General features: G+C 40.7%; 1 protein-coding gene across 23 annotated transcripts in view; it reads left to right on the forward strand.

The window, feature by feature from the left end:
- Positions 1-21,019, forward strand: part of TNRC6B (trinucleotide repeat containing adaptor 6B) — a 241,083-nt gene that overhangs the window by 102,790 nt on the left and 117,274 nt on the right. For 5 of the 23 annotated variants that reach the window (XM_081587536.1, XM_081587548.1, XM_081587531.1 and 2 more), the window contains exon 1: positions 13,478-13,691. The exons of 14 other annotated variants lie outside the window; for them this stretch is intronic. Coding sequence is in view for 3 of the 9 variants with exons in the window: in XM_081587531.1 (XP_081443657.1) it covers positions 13,687-13,691 (5 nt within the window). In the remaining 6 variants the exon portion in view is untranslated. Of the gene's footprint in view, positions 1-13,477; positions 13,696-21,019 lie in introns of those variants that run through there. 4 more of the 23 variants (XM_081587542.1, XM_081587549.1, XM_081587532.1 and 1 more) reach the window with 1 other exon arrangement.

Genomic DNA, 21,019 nt, shown 5'->3' on the forward strand with positions numbered 1-21,019 from the left:
TTGTAAAATGTTTTGAAATACACAGGATTATGTAAGTATAGATAAAGAAGTGCATGTTCAGTTGCAGGAATTTTCAGTGGTATCACGAGGAGAAGGTAATGTTTATTTCCCCAAAATTTTATGTTCACTAAAGGGTATGGACACGCGTTCTTCCCTGAGCACTGCACCTTTCCCCTTTCCACCGGCGTCTCTGTGAACTGAGGTTTGGGCAGAAATACTGGGGCAGCAGTGGGTGGGGGTTGGGGGGTGTTGGGGGAGAGATTGTAGTAAAGAGGAGGCACAGCGTGAAGGCAGGCAGTGGAAGGTGAAAGGTCAGGCTAAGGGTTTATGCTCTGTCTTCAGCTCTACAAGAACAGACTTTTGCCAACATGGTCACTGCTGTTGGCACCAGAAAGCATCAATAAATGTATATCAAATAAATGAGGACATCAGTAAGTTTCCACAGACTATTAAGAATCCCTGTTCTACACACTCACTTGAAAATCTGAGGTGGGGTGACTAAAAATCCTAACTCCAAAATACTTTATTCATTATCAGCAGAAGAAAAGTGAAGGGATAACCCGCCATGTTTGACTTTATATTCACTACTTTCTTAAGTATATCCCAACAGACCCAATTTTATCACAGTTCTCTTTTAAGTGTCCCTACCTGTAAACCAGTTGATTGTTGCTTATTTTGGAAAAAAAAAAGAAAATATTTTCTATCCAAGCCTGAAGTCTTTCTTTGCTTCTGAGGGCCTCCATAGGATGCCTTTAGCCTACTTACATATATTTCTTCTACTGTTTAAAAGATCTTCCTGCTCCTGCCCAGTGTCTCTCCATAAGGTCTCCATGTATATATATGGTTTCCTTCCCCCTTACATGCCTTTGTTCAAGCAAAGAGACTCTTCTTTCTGACCAGGAACAAATCTAGGTTTTATGGGAATGCTCTTTAAGAAAAAGAAAATTAGATAACCAACAGGGACCTACTGTTCGACAGAGGGAACTCTCCTCAATATTCTATAGTAATGTGTATGAGAAAAGAATCTAAAAAGGAATGAATATATGTATATGTATAACTGAATCACTTTGCTGTACACCTGAAACTAACACAACATTGTAAATCAACTGCTCTCCTGATAAAATTTTTAAAAAAGAAAAAAATTAATTTCATTTACATAATTAGGAGTGCATGTGTGCTAAGTCGCTTTAGTCATGTCTGACTCTTTGTGAGTCTATGGACTGTAGCCTGCCAGGCTCCTTTGTCCATGGAATTCTGTGGGCAAGAATACGGGAGTGAGTTGCCCTGCCCTCCTCCAGGGATCCTCCTGACCCGGCGATCAAACCTGTGTCCCAGGGATCGAACCTGCATCTCTTAGGTCTTCTGCATTTGCAGGTGGATTCTTTAACACTGCCGCCACCTGGGAAGCCCTAATTAGAGGTGCAGAAAGTGAAAGTGAAAGTCGCTCAGTCATGTCCGACGCTTTGTGACCCCATGGACCATACAGTCCGTGGAATTTTCTAGGCCAGAATACTGGAATGGGTAGCCTTTCCCTTCTGCAGGGGATCTTCCCAACCCAGGGATCAAACCCAGGTCTCCTGCACTGCAGGCGGATTCTTTACCTGCTGAGCAGCAAGGGAATCCCAAGAATGCTGGAGTGGGTAACCTATCCCTTCTCCAGGGGATCTTCCCGACCCAGGAATCGAATCAGGATATCCTGCATTGCAGGCAGATTCTTTACCAACTGAGCTATCAGGGAGTGAATATTTATTTACAATGAGGAAAGAAATCACAAAAATGGCAACTCAAGAGTTGACAAATACAGAATTCAGAAAATAGCGTAATTTTATATTCATTTGTGTTAATATTTCCCTAACATGTTGCTGTGAAGTTTTTTTCCAACATTTTTTGGCTGCTTCCACTTTGATTACTTCTTCATATTGCAACAATTCTGTGACATTTTCTAAAAAGAGATAAAGAGATAATTCGGTGTCTTCTATAGCATGGTTGACCAAAGTATGCTTTTTGTTATTGATAGATTTTAAAAGTTCCTTTCAGCTTCACAACTGCTATTGTTGTTGTTCAGTCACCCAGTTGTGTCTGACTCTTTGTGACCCCATGGACTGCAGCACTCCAGTCTTTGTTGTCCTTCACTGTCTCCCAGAGTTTGCTCAAACTCATGTTCATTGGGTTGGTGATGCCATCTAACCGTCTCATTCTCTGTCGCCCCCTTCTCCTCTTGCCTTCCATCTTTCCTGGCATCAGGGTCTTTTCTAATGAGTCAGCTCTTTGCATCAGGCGGCCAAAGTATTGGAGTTGCAGCATCAGTGCTTTGAATGAATATTCAGGATTGATTTCCTTTAGGATTGACTGGTTTGATCTCCTTGCAGTCCAAGGGACTCTCAAGAGTCTTCTCTAACACCACAGTTCAAAAGCATCAGTTCTTCGATGCTCAGCCTTCTTTATGGTCCAACTCTCACATCCATACATGACTACTGGAAAAACTATTGCTTTGACTATACGGACCTTTGTCAGCAAGACAACTGCTATTGGTTACATGATATAAACTTGTAAGATTGTTGTCAACTTTGGGAGAACCTCTAGCAAGTATTGTTTATATATAGGCTGTAGGATTGCAAGGGTTCATTTTTTCTTGTGTACTGACTACCCTGAAATACTCTTTGAATTAACACATTTATATCATGGTATGATCTACCCTGCACATTTTTGTCAGCATGCTTGGTAGCCCAGCAACATCTTTGTACACAGGACAGTTGTAACTCAGCCACACATAGAAGTGACTCAAAGTGAAAGTGAAGTCTCTCAGTCGTGTCCAACTCTTGGCGACCCCATGGACTGTAGCCTACCAGGCTCCTCTGTCCATGGAATTCTCTAGGCCAGAATACTGGAGTGGGTTGCCATTTCCTTCTCCAGGGGATCTTCCCAACCCAGGGATCGAACCCAGGTCTCCCGCATTATAGGCAGACGCTTTACCATCTGAGCCACCAGGGAAGTTGGAAGTGACTGAGAACCACATAAATATTTACCATTAAACCTGAAATCAATATATCATCAGTTTAGCTTTCTATTTAGGAATCCCTCAAATGCCTACAGCTACTCTAACTCGACTGACGGGGGATCATGGTGAAAAGAGGTAAAATGAAAAGAGGCTGTGGTTAATGATCTATGTTAAGGTTGTGAGGAAAAACATATTGTCTTTGCACATTTTATAAAAATAATTGGTCATTTGTAACAGAGTTGGAGAATTCACATTCCTAATTTCAAAATATATTACAAACCTACAATAATCAAAAAGAGTGTGATACTGGCATTAAGACAGGCAAATAGACCAATGGAATAGAATAGAAAGCCCAGAAATTAAACCCTTGTATATAAGGTTGGATAATCTTTGACATAAGTGCCAAGACTATTCAACAGGGGGAACAGACAGTCTTTTCAACATATGGTGTTGGGAATTTTGGATATCTATTTGCAAAAGAATCAATTTAGACCCTTATCTTATACCATATAAAAAAAATTGTCAAAGTGGATTAAAGACCTAAGCTTAAGACCTAAGACTTTGAAACTCCTGAAAGAAAACATGATAAAAGCTTCATGACATTGGACTTGTAATGGTTTTTTGGATAGGACACCAAAAACATAGGCAAAAAAGCAAAAATAGACAAATGGAACTACATCAAACTTAAAAACTTTTGAAAATTTTGTGCATCAAAGAGCAATCATAGAGTGAAAAGGCATCCTACAGAATGGGAGAAAATATTTGCAAATTGTATATCTAATAAGAGATTAATATCCAGAATATATAAAGAACTACAACTAAACAATAACAAAAATCAAATAACATGATTTAAAAATATCCAAAGGGCTTGAATAGACATTTTTCCAAAGATGATAACTTAAATGACCTATCGGCATATGTAAAGACACTCAGCATCACTAATCAGCAATGAAATGTAAATCAAAACCACAATGAGGTATCATTTCACACCCATCAGGATGACAACTATCAAAAAAAAAATCAAAAACAAATAACTTGTTGGCAAAGATGTGGACAAATTGGAGCCTTTGTGCACTATTGGTGGGATTATAAAATGGCGTAACTTCTCTGGAAAATAGTATTAAGTTTCTTCGAAACTATGTTCTCTACCTGACAAATTCCAACTCATTCTTTGAGACTCAGTTTAAAATCTTACCTTCTCTATGAAGCCTTTTCTGACTTACAGCAGTTCTTTGTATTCCTAGAGCATAACTATCTTATATCTTTATTTGTATTTTAATTATGGCACTCACTATGCCGTATTTTAATTATGAATTTTCACATCTTTGTCCTTCAGGGTGTTAAAATCCTCTTTGTACCCTCTTGGGCTTGGTTCTAGCATAGTACCTAATATGTAGTAGATCCTAAAAACTGGTTCTTGATTGTATGAATGAATGGTGAGTTCAGAGTTTGGAGTCTTTTTTTTTTTTTCTTGTCTCTGCCATCTGGCTTACAGGATCTTAGTTCCCCAACCAGGGGTTGAATCTGGGGCCACAGCAGTGAAAGTGCTGGGTCCTAACCCTGGACTGCGAGGGCAGAACCTGGAGTCTTATTTTTAAAAGGGTTGATTGGCTTTACTATACCTTGTGGTCACAGATTGCATTCTTATTAACAGCAAGGAGCCAGTTACTTTATGATAGAAGCTCTTCTACTTTTTAATATGTTGCGTGTTCTCTGTACCTCTACTGCCTCCATCTGATCCAGGCTATCCTCCCTCTCCTAGAAGACCACAGTCACCTTCCAACTTGTCTCCACTTCTCCTCATAGTCCTCAGTAGCATATTTTCCATAGGGAAGCCAGGATGAGCTTTTGAACATGTAACTCTGATCCTGTCTAGAGTGGTTGTAAGACCAGCATGGGTCCTTGGAATGCTTACTTTGGCAAGTTTTAGAGACTTTTGTCCCACTTTATAGGAAACATTAAAAGATATCCACATCCCGTATTAAATATGTGGTTTTATTTATTTATTTTTCTATCATAGATTAAAAGAATTTTAATTGTTTTGCTTCTGACATTCTCTGGCTACAAATAACTGACTTAATTTGTAATTACCCTAAGATTTTTTAATGATTAACATAGTATTTTTTGCAAAGTGAGAATTGTTTTCAATGTAGTGAAAACTTAAGAAATGCTTACCTTAATGAATGGAGTTGCTTGGTGTTATAGTCTGAGGACACTTAAGCATTTATTAATTTTTATGATTATAATTTTCTTTCTGTATTTTGGACTTGTAAATATATTTTTTCAGATCCCAAACATTTGCCTAGACCCTTGAAAAGCTTGTAGATCCTAGGTATTAAGTGGAGAGTGAATAATGGATAAAATGGCACCGTTCACTCTCCTTTAATATTTTTCTGTGACTTTCCATTCTTCTTACAATAAAATCCTTTCCTTTCTGTGACCTGCAAGACCCAGTTTGATCTACCTTCTCCTGTCTTCATCTCCTACCTCTCTCCCATCAGCACCTGGCCAAGCCTCCTGATCATCCTTCTTGTTCTTTGAACACTCAAGCAGTTACTTTTCTTTTTCTAAAATTTATTATTATTTTTTTAATTTCCTTTTGGCTCTACTGGGTCTTTGCTGTTGCACAGTTCAGTTCAGTCGCTCAGTCATGTCTGACTCTTTGCGACTCCACAAACCACAGCACGCCAGGCCTCCCTGTCCATCACCAACTCCCTGAGTCCACCCAAGCTCATGTCCATTGAGTCGATGATGCCATCCAGCCATCTCATCCTCTGTCGTCCCTTTCTTCTCCTGCCCTCAATCTTTCCCAGCATCAGGGTCTTTTCCAATGAGTCAGCTCTTTGCATCAGGTGGCCAAAGTATTGGAGTTTCAGCTTCAACATCAGTCCTTCCAATGAACACCCAGGGCTGATCTCCTTTAGGATGGACTGGTTGGATCTCCTTGTAGTCCAAGGGACTCTCAAGAGTCTTCTCCAACACCACAGTTCAAAAGCATCAATTCTTCAGCGCTCAGCTTTCTTTATAGTCCAACTCTCACATCCATACATGACCACTGGAAAAACCATAGCCTTTACTAGATGGACCTTTGTTGGCAAAGTAATGTCTCTGCTTTTTAATATTCTGTCTAGGTTGGTCATAACTTTCCTTCCAAGGAGTAAGTGTCTTTTAATTTCATGGCTGCAGTCACCATCTGCAGTGATTTTGGAGCCCAGAAAAATAAAGTCTGCCACCGTTTCCACTGTTTCCCCATCTATCTGCCATAAAGTGATGGGACCGGATGCCATGATCTTAGTTTTCTGAATGTTGAGCTTTAAGCCAACTGTTGCACAGGCTTTTCTCTAGTTGCAGTGCATGAACTTCTCATTGTGGTGGCTTCTCTTGGAGCACAGGCTCTAAAGTTGTGGCTTGTGGACCCAGTAGTCGTGGCTCGCAGGCTCTGGAGCACAAGCTCAATAGTTGTGGTGCACAAGCTTAGTTGCCCCGTGGCATGTGGGGTCTTCCCGGATCAGGGATCGAACACTTGTCTTCCTCATTGGCAGGGAGATTCTTTACCACTGAGTCACTATGGAAGCCCAAGCAGTTGCTTTTCAACTCAGCTTAAATGCCCCATCTGAGAAAAGCCTTCCTTAGCTACCTGATCTAAAGTGAGTCTCCCTCAGTTTTACCATAGTCTCCCAGGTAGCTCAAACTGTAAAGAAGCCATCCGCAATGCGGGAGACCTGGTTCAATTCCTGGGTTGGGAAGATCCCCTGGAGAAGGGAATGGCAACCCACTCCAGTATTCTTTCCTGGAGAATTCCATGGACAGAGGAGCCCAGTGGGCTACAGTTCATGGGGCTGCAAAGAGTTGGACACCACTGATCAACTTTCACTTTCACCAACTCTTTAATTCCTTCTGAATGAGTTTCTTTCTCCTATGAGGATATTGCTCCATGGGGGAATGAACCTACCCTATTTGGTACTGCTGTATCCCCAGCACCTAGCACAGAGTCAGACACATATAAGGCAGTTATAATATACTTGTTGAACAAATAGAGAGTTACATTAATAAATTTTGTAATTCAACAATTCTTGCATTGTTGGTGTAAACTTTTCATGGTCATAATAAATTATGCTCTAATCCGCTAAGTTCTATTTGCTGATATTTTACTTGGGATTTTGGTATCCATCTTCACAAGTGAGGATTGATCTATAGTTTTATTTTTTTGTATCATGTCTTAGTTCAGATGGATATTAGGAATATGCTAGCCTCATAGAATGAATTAAGAAAGATTGCTTTCTATTCCGTAAGTTTGAGAACAGTATGGATAATGTAGAGATTATCTGTTTGGTAGAAGAAAACCACTTGTACCTGATATTTCAGTGGCTAGTTCTTTGAATATCTTACACATTTCTGCTATGGGTTTTTGTTATTTTTATAACTTTTCTTGAGTTGACCTTCAGTTCAGTTCAGTCGCTCAGTCGTGTCTGATTCTTTGCGACCCTATGAACTGCAGCATGCCAGGCTTCCCTGTCTATCAATAACTCCCGGAACTTACTTAAATCCATGTCCATTGAGTCAGTGATGCCATCCAGCCATCTCATCCTCTGTCGTCCCCTTCTCCTCCTGCCTTCAATCTTTCCCAGCATCAGGGTCTTTTCCAGTGAGTCAGTTCTTCGTGTCAGGTGGCCAAAGTATTGGAGCTTCAGCTTCAGTATCAGTCCTTCCAGTGAATATTCAGGGTTGATTTCCTTTAGGATTGACTGGTTTGATCTCCTTGCAGTCCAGGGGACTCTCAAGAGTCTTCTCCAACACCACAGTTCAAAAGCATCAATTCTTTGGTGCTCAGTTTTCTTTACGATTCAACTCTTCATACATGACATACAATATCCATGACTACTGGAAAAACCATAGCTTTGACTATACAGACCTTTGTCATAAAGTATTTGTCTCTGCTTTTTAATATGCTGTCTAGGTTTGTCATAGCTTTTCTTCCAAGGAACAAGCATCTTTTAATTTCATGGCTGCAGTCACCATTTGCAGTGATTTTGGAGCACAAGAAAATAAAGTCTGTCACCGTTTCCATTGTTTCTCCATCTGTGTGCCATGGAGTGATCTGAATGTTGAGTTTTTAGCCAGATTTTTTACTCTCGTCTTTCACTTTCATCTAGAGGCTGTTTAGTTCCTCTTCACTTTCTGCCAAAAGGGTGGTGTCATCTGCACATATTTGAGGTTATTGATATTTCTCCCTGCAGTCTTGATTCCAGCTTGTGCTTCATCCAGTCCAGCATTTAGCATGATGTCCTCTGCATATAAGTTAAATAAACAAGGTGACAATATACAGCCTTGACATACTCCTTTCCCATTTTGGAACCAGTTCATTGTTCCAGTTCTAACTGTTGCTTCTTGACCTGCATATAGATTTCTCAGGAGGCAGGTAAGGTAGTCTGGTATTACCATCTCTTCAAGCGTTTTCCACAGTTTGTTGTGATCCACACAGTCAAAGGCTTTAGCATAGTCAATGAAGCAAAAGTAGATGTTTTTATGAAATTCTCTTGCTTTTTTGTGAGCCAGTGGATGCTGGCAATTCGATCTCTGGTTCCTCTGCCTTTTCTAAATCTAACTTGAACATCTGGAAGTTCTTGGTTCATGTACTGTTGAAGCCTCACTTGGAGAATTTTGAGCATTACTTTGCTAGCATGTGAGATGAGTGCAATTGTGTGGTAGTTTGAACATCCTTTGGCATTGCCTTTCTTTGGGATTGGAATGAAAGCTGACCTTTTCCAGTCCTGTGGCCAGGGGACCTTCCCAACCCAGGGATCAAGCCCAGGTCTCCTGCATTGCAGGTGAATTCTTGACCATCTGAGCCACATGGAAAGCCCAAGAGTACTGGAGTCGGTAGCCTATCCCTTCTCCAGGGGATCTTCCCAACCCAGGAATCAAATCAGGGTCCCCGGCATTGCAGATGGATTCCTTACTAGCTGAGCTATCAGAGAAGCCCCTTGAGTTGACCTTGGTAATTCCTATTTTCTTTAACTATCATCTATTTTATTTAATCTTCAGGTTTATTGACATTAAGTTATATGTAATTCTCTCATAATTAAAAAAAAAATTCTCTCCAGATCTATAGTTATAATGTCCTTGTTCTTAGCCCTAATGTTAATTATAACTTTTCTCTTATTTTTAATGAGACCTTCCAAAGGATTATCCACTTTTGTTAGTTTTTTTATAGTATTGTGTTAGTTTCAGGTGTGCAGCATAATGATTCAGTTTTACATATATTTTATATATATGTGTGTGTATATATATATTTATAGGTTTCATATATATATATGTATATATATATATATATATATATATATATATATAGGCTTCCCAAGTGGCTCAGTGGTAAAGAATCCACCTGGCAATGCAGGAGACATGGGCTCAATCCCTGGGTCAGGAAGATCCCCTGGGGGAAGAAATGACAGCCCACTTCAGTATTCTTGCGGGAATAATCCCACGAACAGAACAGCCTGGCAGTGACTAAGCACACACATTATATATATATATCCAGTTATATATACGTGTGTGTGTATATATATATAGATACAGATATTGCTTTTCAGATTCTTTTCCCATATAGGTTATTATAAAATATTGAGTATAGTTCCCTGTGCTATACAGTAGGTCCTTGTTTGTTATCTATTTTATATATAGTAGTATTTTATATATGTGTGTCTCTGCTAATCCCAACCTCCTAATTTACCCGCCCCCCCCCCTTCACCTTTGGTAGCCATAAATTTGTTTTCTGTGTCTGTGTCTTTCTGTTTCATTAATAAGTTCATTTTATCATTTTTTTAGATCCCTATAAACAATATCACTTTATAGTTGATTTTCTTTATGTGGCTTACTTCAGTTAGTATGATAATCTCTAGGTCCATCCATGTTGCTGCAAATGGCATTATTTCACTTTTGTGGCTGAGAAACATTCTTATGTATCTATATGCCACATGTTCTTTATCCCATTCATCTGTTGATGGACATTAGGTTGCTTCCATGTCTTGACTATTGTAAATAGTGCTGAAGTGAACATTGGGTTGCATGTCTCTTGGTTTTCTCTAGGTATATGCCCAGTTATTTATTTTTTTAAGACAAAGTTTTTAACTTAGGTATAGTTGATCTGCAGTAGGTTAATTTCTGCTGTACAGCAAAGTGATTCAGTTATACATACATTTTTTTTACATGCTTTTTCATTATGGGTTATGGAGAAGGCAATGGCACCCCACTCCAGTACTCTTGCCTGGAAAATCCCATGGACGGAGGAGCCTGGTAGGCTGCAGTCCATGGGGTCGCTAAGAGTTGGACACAACTGAGCGACTTCACTTTCCCTTTTCCCTTTCACGCACTGGAGAAGGAAGTGGCAACCCACTCCAGTGTTCTTGCCTGGAGAATCCCAGGGACGGTGGAGCCTGGTGGGCTGCCGTCTATGGGGTCGCAGAGAGTCGGACACGACTGAAGTGACTTAGCAGCATCATGGGTTATCTTAGGATATTGAATATAGTTCCCTGTGTTATATAGTAGGACTTGTTTTTTTATCCATTCTGTATGTAATAGTTTGCATCTGGTAACCGTGAATTCTATCACCCCATATCCCCTTCCCCCTTGGCAACCGCAAGTCTGTTCTCCATGAGTCTTTTTGTTTCATAGATTCATTTTAAAACAAAAATTTTTTGAGTCAATAAAGATTCAGTCTACTCTTCTTTTGACTTTTACTTTATGTTTATAATTTGGTCTTTATTTTCTTTTTTTAGTTTGTTACTCATTTTCTAGATTTTTGGGTTAAATGTTCAGTTTGTCCTTTTTCAATCCTGTTTCCTCATAGAACTATTTTAGTAGTTGTTATATAATCACCAAAGATAGCAACATTGAAAAGATAACACTCATTTGAGTATGTAAGTTCTGGCTTGTTTTAAAAGTAAGCTCATTTTTTGTTACATTGTATCCTCACCTTGTAATATAATTTGAAAACACTAATTGGTAATATAAAAAATACAATAAATATAAATATATCAGGAAGTCCAAAATGCCTGGGAATATAAGAAAAATATGCCTTTATTACACTTCTTTCTTTTAGATGAACAATTGGATTAATTGCTTTAAGTTTAGAGATAACTCACCAACAGAAAAATTCCCTGGAGGTTGAAGGAAATTACCAATCATATTATATGAAAGTAGAACTAATATTTTGCTTTAAAATTTGTCTCTGTTTCTGGACTTCTTGTGCAGCTTGTTGTTTAACAGAAAGGAATACATATACATTTTTATACAATAATATCTGCACTGAGGAGTGGAGACTTAGCAATATTCAGTCTAAAGAAAGTCTGTCCATCACAAATTAAAACAAGGCAGCCATACAGTCTCCGTGCATTCTAACGTGTTGAGTATGCTCCACATAAGTAAGCTTTCCGTAACTCATCTGGAAGGTATTGGAAGGATAAAAATAGATTAAATGTTCAAAATTTCCATCCTAGGAGTTTCCTGCTTTTGCCTACATCTCAATTGTCAGTCCAGGTCCTGGCTCCTACTCCACTCTGGTCTGTGCAAAGACAGTGGAAGCGTTTACGCCATAAATATTCAGGCTGCCAGATCGTCTGGGCATTGGCCTCTGCCTGCCCTGAAACAGCTCCTTTCCTGCTCTTCTGTCAGAGTGGAAAAAGTGAAGGAGGGAGACTGTACAAAGACCCAGAAGCCAGGATGACAAGCATATGGGATTTAAAAGGGTTCATAGGTTTGTTTTCAAGGAATACAGGGCTTACAGAATCCATCCGTTCTCTGCTGGCTGGCATGTTAGATTACGCTGTCAGCCCAATTTGTTTGGGGGAGTCACACTGTGGAATCCGACCCTTTCTGGTTCACAGAGATAGATGGAGTCTGATGGTCACAGGGCACTTTTGCCCGCTTTCTGTCATTTTAGTTACTTTGCTTCCTTAAGCAGTCCTTAAATAGATAGAGATGAGTTTCTGGAAACTGTGTGACTTTTATTCCTTGTCTTTGGATGGCACATTCCCTCAGGTCAGCCCAGCACTTCTGAATGGAAGTCTAAGTCATTCATTCATTCATTTCCCTACTATGCAGGCTAGGTAGGTGTTGGGCTCCACACAGCAGTGAAGGAAGATGTAGTGTGTCCTTCTACATACTAGGAATGACCAACTGCAAGCAAGTTCTTTGACAATTAATAAATTGCAGTTACGACCAGTGCTAATTATGGGAGTGTTGAACAGGAAGGCCTGGTCTAGACAGGGAGGGTCAAGGAAAACTTTCCTGGGGTAATGACTTGAGATGGCAAGGATAAGATGAAACAACTGCTAAAAAGAAAGAAACAGAGAGTACCGTTTTTAGGGCTGAAAGGAACCAAAGATACCATCTACTGATGGCTGATCCTTACATTCCACAAATGAGAAAACTGGGGCCCAGAAGGTGAAGGGAGTTGCCTGACTAAGGTTACCGCAGCTTGTTAGCCCCAGGGCTAGAAATGCAAACCCTGCGTGGTTTTCTTAGGTGGGTAGAAAGCAAGATGCATTGAGTCAGAAGGGACTTAGGCATGGGGGAAACCAGGTAGGTTGTAAATTTAGCGCTGCCTTCAGGACAGCTGAAGAGCTGCTGCTTCAGGTTGGGGAGGGCATTAAAAGTGACTCATCTGACAGTTTGCTGTAGCATAGTTTGGGGTGGGGGGAGGAGGTACGAAACATACATACACCCGAAACAGTAAATGTGGTGATCCAGTGGTTAAGACTCCGTGCTTCCAGTGCAGGGGGCACAGGTTCGATCCCTGGTCGAGGAACTTGAGATCCCGCATGCCGTGCAGCATGGCCAAAAAATAAATAAATAAATGAAATAACTAATAAAATAATTTTAAAAATATAAATGTGGAGTTAAGTTGGGAGACCACTCACTGTTCTGCAGCTGTCTAGCTGTGTGATGGAGAGAAGTCACATAACCTCTCTGAATTGGCATTCACAGCTTATACTTTGATATATTTCCTTTCAGTCTTTTCCTGTGCATTTTAGGAGCTTGTTAGAAATCAGTTGTGTCCTACATTTCACCTCAGTCTTTGAAGACGAAAGTCTCCTGTTTGGGTAAAATATTGTTTAAGTCCCTCTTTAAAGAGCAGTTTGCCAGCCTGTGGTTGCCCAAACATCCAGAGAATAACTGTAGCAAGTGAGCCAAGCTCCAGGATCTGTAAGAATCGTTAGCAACTGAGCATATTTCTATAAAGCAGTAAAGGTTTTTCTATTTTGTTCATCTGTTACCCTTATGCTGTTGCCACTTTCACATTCAGTGTGTGTAGGTGGAGAGTATGAGATAACAGCGTTTCACAAATGAAAGTGAGTGGAAAAGGCCGCTTTCCCTTTAAGGCAGTTCCAGCCCAAGCTCCCGCCCCTTTCCTGATTGACAAACCTACCCAAAGTCACATGATCCGCCTCTATTTGAAGGTCACAAAAAGCTGCTTCCTTTAGAGACAGAGGGGGAGAGAGAGAGCAAGAGGGAGAGTGAGTGTGAGAGTTAGTTCAAGCCAAAATGGCCGACAGAGTCTCTGCTGGTTTCTGAATATTTAAAATACAAAAAAACAGATAGACAAAAAGAAATCATTTTTTGGACCTTTTTTCATTTCCATTTCTACCTTGTATGCCTCAATTTGCTGGATTTAAGCACTGCTGCACTTTATGAGGTTGGTAAATATTTTCAATTTTTTAAAACCAATTGATTTATATGGATCTTGTCTAACCGTTTTCACTAGTGGTGTTGCAAATCAACATTTGTCTAGCATGGAGACTGGCTTCAGACATTTCGTGAATCTGTGTAAATCAGACCCGTGATGTACTTTTAGTTCGGCATTTTAGAAATGGAAAAGCCTTGGTAAAATATTTAATTTTGAAGTGATTTAATTGCACTTTTAATTTATATGCAGATTTTCATCCTCGTTTGTGTCTTGCAAATAAATGAAGCTGCGAGTAATTGAAAATTTGATATTTAGAAAGAGGGTTTTCTTAAAAAAAAAAAAACAGACCTCTCCCTACCCCCTTAAATCTGCTGCAAAAATTTGCATAAATATAAATGGGTTTGCATTCTTTCGGCTGCTAAGGCCGACAAAGGATCTGGGAGGGCAAACACTACCACGGGAAAGCCTTTTTCTTTTTTTCTTAAAGCTTGGCCATCCTTCCTAGAGAGATGTAAAACCTAAAATAAGACCTGATACATTTTAAACATCGGGTTGGGGGCGAGTGAACACCAGGAGGTTTGGGGTTTGTAGATTCCCCGGCTTGAAAACCTCCCAAGCAGTGTGTGGATCACCCCTCTCCTCTCGGCGCGCGCTCATTTGCGCTGGGTCTCTGTGCTCAAATGTGCAACCAGATGCGTTTTTATTTTGATCGTGGTTTGAACCAAATGGTGGGAGTATCTTGTAAACATGGTGTTTGAAAGATAGAACAGCTCATCACCCTGATTAGGAATTATTTCTCTCTCAGTTTCTCCCTGTGGGTTGGCCTTCTCCGTTTCTCATGGCTTACAATTTCTGCTTAATTTTATACGGATGAACTGGGCTTTTCAGCACAAATTCAGCTTCTGTATGTCTAGTTGTCTGTTTTAGCCACGTATCCATTGTGAAATGGTCGTATCTGGTCACCTAAATAAGTAGCTGTACGTGTATGTCTGTTGGTTACCCTCGAAACTGTGTGTGCAGTGAGTGCCCTGAAGTTAAATTCCATTACTCCTAATGCAGGATTCTAGAAAGCCTGGGAATGGGGACGGAAGAGGACTGAAAACTTGCCTTCTCAGAGCCGCCTCCCCCGATCGTTGTGAGAGTGTGATGTAATGCTCTCGGTCTGGTGGGCTGAAAGGATTGTAGTTTGTGATGTGGCGGGGAAATAGCCCCCACTCCTGGGGAAACTACCCCACCCCCCTCAGCATATCCCTGGCTCGCAGAGGCCTTGTTTTCTTTTCTTTTCTTTTCTTTCTCCTAATTTGTATCCTCCTGATTTATGCCTTAGCATATTGGCATGAGAAAGAGACTGTGCTTCTAAAGCTGTTACAAAGTATAGTTTAGAAAGGCCATTTAAAATATGCAAATTGAATTGTCATATCCCCATCATTAAATATGTAGACTTGGATTAAAGGTAATTAAGCATAAATGGAATAATTTTGATCAGAAGGGAGCAGTGGGGCTTTTTTTTTGTTTGTTTCCTTTTTAATTAATCTCATTATAAGATGCTTGCTGGGCCTGAAAGTGTTAAAAAAATGGAAAAAATGCTGGACCATTTTGAAAATTTGACAGTCTGCAAGAGGGTGTGTAGTGCTTTCAAAAGCTTTATTCACTGTTAAAATGGATTGGCCTCTTGTGCTGAAAATGGCCTGTTTCTTTGGGCCAATTGTTTGTAGATGAAGGGACTTTCACGCTAATTTAACAAAAAGCCGTTCCATTTGAATTCATAAAGATAATTAAAGTCCTCTGTCTCTAAAGAGCAAGTATTTTATTATTTTTCTAAAATTAATGTTGTTAGTAGCAATGGAAATAAGTGGGGAAGTGACGGTTTAAATTCAGTGTGAATTTTTTTGGTGGTAGAAGTTCAGCTTTTGTGTAAGATTGGAAACATTACATTCTAAAGGTAATCTGGAACAAATTTGTCTCTTAGAAAATTTTTTTACAGCTTGAATTTAAAGGAAAAGACGTAGAAATTACTATAGTAATAGAGTGTTGCTTTGTGGTAGACCTGAGGAAAATTAGAGTTCTGATTTTTGTTGTTGTTTTTTTCTGAAAATGAAAGCGCTTATTTGGGGCTTTACTTGTTAGATGATTCATTTTATGCCCATTTCCTAAGTTGGCCTCACAGAAGAAGAATGAGATGAACCTCAGCTTTCCACATTTTGTCAGTAGCCTGTTTTTCTGGACCGTGTAAACATGTGAATAGCAGGTTAATTCAGTTTGCAGAGCGGAGGGACCAGAAGCAGGGTGCCTGCTTTCTTAGGCAAGAAGGAGAATGATATAATGAACATTTAACAGAACGCCATCTGATTCTTTGAAATGTTTTGGTAAATATCCTTCTCTCTAGACAGGTTGAGAAGTGTGATAAATAAGACCTGGTTTCACGTATGTTAAGCGTTATGGCTCTGGTGAGTTTCAGAAGCTCAGCTGCCATTTTGGATCTAAGTTCCTGCAGAGCCAATCCTTATGGCACACCAAACTCTGGTAATTCAGGAGCAAATAAAAATGAGTTATACATCAAGCATGCAGGTGGATAGTACTTAATTTGTGCCTTTTGTTGAAGTTTTGTTTCTGTTGGCACTGTGAAATGAAGCTTTAAAAACTTTAGAGATGTGGCTGATGTTATGAAGAGCAAAACGCAGAGATATTAGAACTTGCACGTTGTGGTTTTTAAAAATGAGGCAGTGTTTGCAGAGGAAGTTTCTGTCTGGAGAAAAAAATAATATAATCTTCACTATAGTCTCCCCACCCCCAGTGCCTATTTCCTTTTGCTGGGTCTACTTGTGATATTAATGTTACTATTCACAATGCTACTGTGTTGCAGAAAGAAATGTCACAGATTCATTATTAAGCTTTTACTGAAACATCACAAAAATTGATAGCACTGTTTAATCAGAAGTGGTATCTTATTTTTAAACTGTTTTTCAGTCCTTCTATCTGCATACCAGAAAGGAAGCATTGGCATCTTTGGTATATGGCGCAAACTCAACTCCGTTGTTCAGCTTTGAATGGCCATTTGTTATTCTCTTTCGCCACTGGGACAAGTCATTTAGAAATCAGCTTCTAAAAATTGAAGCAGAGACTTGTAAGGCTTTTCCAGCTCTTAATCCTACAAGAGACACGGGAGTGATCTGTGATGATGAGACCTTCAGGTTCTGCAGAGTAGGCCCCAGCAGATATCAGTAGTAAGGGGTTAGGCCTCACCCTACCCGGCTACCCCAGGACTGAAAAATTTGCAAGAAATTTAATTTTTACAACTCAGTATAATCACTGACCTTCTGGCATTTAAACTGGACAAGACCCTGAGGCAACACAGATGAATGTACTTTGTCCCAATCCTAAGGAGTACCACTCTAGCGAGGGAGATGCTCAGTGAAAGAACCAGTGGCCTTACCTTGGTGCTCTGTGAGAGGCAGAGCAAGTCCCTGGTGCATAAGTAGTCTGAGTATCTGTGTGAGGAGAACCCTTGTTTAAAGAAGCCAAATAATTACTCCTCATTAATTTTTAGTTGTCATTTGGCTGTTAGATTTTCTTTAAGTGAACCTTGTGATTTAAAGGTGGAGTTTCTGACCATTGGCTGGGGAGTAGGGCAGCCTAGGCTAATTGTTTCCTAGTACAGTATAGTTCAAGGATTTACACTAATCCGACTTCCCTCACCTGCTTCTTATGATTAGAACTGGGGGTGGGGTGGGGTGGGGTGGGGTGAATTGAAGCCACTTGGCCTGGAAAGGGATTTAACCCATAATGGTGACATTTTAACATATTTTCCTTTCTTCCTTCAGATATTCAGCCATCATTTATGCCAAGTGCTGGTGTAGGTGCTTCGAGAGCTAAGAATTAATTTGGTCGGCCCAGGGCCCCCAGTAACCACTGGTTCATGTGGAAATGTTTGCCATCTGATGACTATCTAACCTACTGCTTTAGATTACAACTAGAGTAATGCTATAATTCCTTTCACCTGATGGTCTCCTCACTGATAATCAGGGAATGGTAATTTTTGCTTCTGGTTGTTCTAGAGACTTCCATTTAAGGTTTGGCGAGATAGTCATTTTATCCATTATTATTTTCTTTAGCTGTGCAAAATTATCTTCTAAATTATCTGAGAATCCTGCGTGATCAGTTGCCTCCCTAGTTACTCTAGCACATCCCTCAGTTTTCCTCTTTTAATACCCTTCAGTTGTATCACTTGGGCTTCCCTGGTGGCTCAGTGCAGGAGACCCAGGTTTGATCCCTGGGTCAGGAAGATCCCCTGGAGAAGGAAATGGCAACCCACTCCAATATGCTTGCCTGGGAAATCCCATGGACAGAGGAGCCTGGCGGGCTACAGTCCATGGAGTCGCACGAGTCAGACATGACTGAGCGATTAAACCACACCAGTTGTATCAGTGTCTGAAATCACATTATTTGTGTGGCGCCTCACTCCTCATAACCCAGAGCAGACTTGAGTGTTGTGTGTGTTGCTCAGCCTTCAGTGTCTAGAATAGGGCTTAGCACAAGTGAGTACTCAGTAGAAATGTTTTTGAAGTAGACCTGACTATAAGGTCACCAGGACCAGCTATGTGACCATCAGCTGCTGTTTCTTCATTGGTAAAATGGACACAATGCTTTGTTGTGAAGCATAAAGGAAATGCTGGAACGAAAAGACCAGCACCTAGTCTCGTTGCTTAGTAAATGTTTCCTTCCCTTTTGCTCTCCCTCTTTCTCTCTTTGTTCAATAAACCAGAAAGGCTGTAACGGCCCCACAGAAGGCTGGGTCCTCTGATGGCTCCCAGGGTTGGGACGCGCGGGCACTGATTGTGCGGAGCCTCCGCCTGGACGAGGACCGGAGTGGCGCTGAGCCCTTTCTTTTATTCAAGTCTCTACATTCCTATGGTCTGATGTCGTCTCTTCATGCGCTCCAGTTTCCTTCAGGCTCTGCCCCTGTGGTGTATCCACATTTGCTTGGCTGCTTTTCATACATTCTGTGTTTTGCATCAAAAGGTTCTCAACAGTTTCAAATGAATTGGTCTTAGAGTTTACAAGGCAAAGGAGAACAGAAAATGCAGTGTTTTTTTCCTTCATTTTTATTATCCTGAGCCTGCACATATAAACTCTTATTTATTTAACCAAACTGCTAATAGTTTTGACTCAGAAGACAGATAAAATTTAGGTCAATTACCCACTTGATACAATGCTTTTGAATTAATAAAGATGACACATAACATTCATTTGTTGACCTTGGATTGGAATTTATTTCAAAGAAAACCATTTTTATCTGTTAATTCATTTCAGCAAATAATTATTGAATACCTATTACCTGCCAGGCATTGGAATAAGTGCTAACGTAAGAGTTTTATAGTAGGGTGATTTTTTTTCCAGGTACCATTATGAAGTTAGAAAGAATATAAATGCAGGGAGCCTGGTCAGTCCTCAGGGTGTTGGACGATTACGAAAGAGGGACATGCAACCCACATAGAAGGACTAGCTTATGCAAGGGCCCTGAGGCAAGAGAGGACTTCAGCATATTTGGAGACCTGTATGTAGAGTACTTGGACATAGTTGGAGTGTGATGTGTGTAAGAGAAAAGATAATCTAGGAAATGAAAGGTGAATCTGAAAAGGTAAACACTGGTGAGATGTGGAAGAGTCTATCAGTCATGTTTGGAAGTCTTTATCTTGAGAACAGTTAAAGAGTTATAAGACTGGATCGTATTGCAGTAATCTAGGTAGTGGTGGCCTGGACTGACAGTGAGTTGGGAAGAAATGGATAAATCCAGAGACATTTAGGAAGAAGATATCACAGAACCTAATCATTGAGGATCAGGATTGGGGAGATAAAAGATCACACCTCTGTCTCTGGCCTGGGCTACTGATGAGATGGTTGTACCATTCACAGAATTAGGGTCCCTTTAGACAAGAGACAGATGTGGGATCGAGAAAATGAGTTCAGTTTTGGAGTAATTGAATCTTGGGACATCTAAGTGAAGGTCAGGGCTTCCCACATGGTGCTAGTGGTAAAGAACCTGCCTGCCAATGCAAGAGACGTAAGAGACGTTGACCCCTGGGTTGGGAAGATCCCTGGAGGAGTAATTAGATACCTGGCTGGAGATAAAAATTTGAGAATCATCAGTGGTCCCAACTTTACCAAGATTTTCCTTTTTAAGTTGATTTCTCTGGTAAAATATCCACAAATGGCAATGTGCGGTGCAAGTGCTGTTGGGTACTGTCGAAAGGACACTCTTTTATAAGACCACAGATGCACTCCTATTACTGCTATGGTTGCCGTTAGAAATATGGAAGGAGTTTCAGGGAGGAGAAAGGCTAATTTCAGCTCGGTTGATGAGAGAAGGCTTTATGAGGACCTTTTATTTGAGCTGAACTTTAAAGATTGGGCTTCCCTTGTAGCTCAGCTGGTAAAGAATATGCCTGCAATGCGGGAGACCTGGGTTCGATCCCTGGATTGGAAAGATACCCTGGAGAAGGGAAAGGCTACTCACTCCAGTATTCTGGCTTAGAGAATTCCATGGATTTTACAGTCCACGGAGTCACGAAGAGTTGGACACGACTGAGCGACTTTCACTTTCTTTAAAGATTGGGCAGAAGAGCAGACTTGAAGACAGAGCATTGCAGTTGGAGGAGGGCTGATTGTGTTCAGAGGGTACTGAAGGGTAGTTGGTTGTCTGTAGGAGAGCTGGGATGCCTGCCGAGTAGATTGGATTGCTGCGAGTAGTTTGGATTGCTGCGGCAGATAGTGGGGATCTGTTGAAAGTCTGATAGCAATGTGATCTAAGTGGTATTTTGAGAATACTAGTATGGCAGTGGGGTTGAGGAGGGACGGTCGTGGTGGGGTTGGAAGAGGGGAGGACTGAGGGATGATTGAGAACAGGCAGGCCAGGCAGGAGGCTGTGGTGGCGAGGACTGTTCCGAAAGGGCCTTCTGTAAGACTGTGGGGCTAGGGGAGATCTCAGGGACCCCAGGTGCTCAAGGTGAATGATGAGAATCTTCAGCAAAAGATGCGGGATTCCAGGTCAGACATAACGAGTTTAAGAAGTTGATAGGCCTTCCAGATGGACCTGGTTGGCAGGCAGCTGACAATGTGGAACTGATGCTTGAGAAAGAGTTCAGAAGCCGAGATAAAGAATTGGAAGTCCTCCATGTAGAAGTGATAATTGAAGCTGAGAGGGGATGAGGTCACCATGGAAGTGCAGAGAATGGAAAAGAGAACTGAGAATGGGGCCTTGGGGACAGGAAGAGAAAGTTGACCTGGGAGAGGATTAAAGAAAGGTGCTTGTGCAGGACAGTCAGCCAGGGTCAGTGAGG

Source organism: Giraffa tippelskirchi, chromosome 4 (assembly GCF_054371585.1).
Source record: "Giraffa tippelskirchi isolate mGirTip1 chromosome 4, T2T-mGirTip1v1.2.pri, whole genome shotgun sequence".
Taxonomy (NCBI): Eukaryota; Metazoa; Chordata; class Mammalia; order Artiodactyla; family Giraffidae; genus Giraffa; species Giraffa tippelskirchi.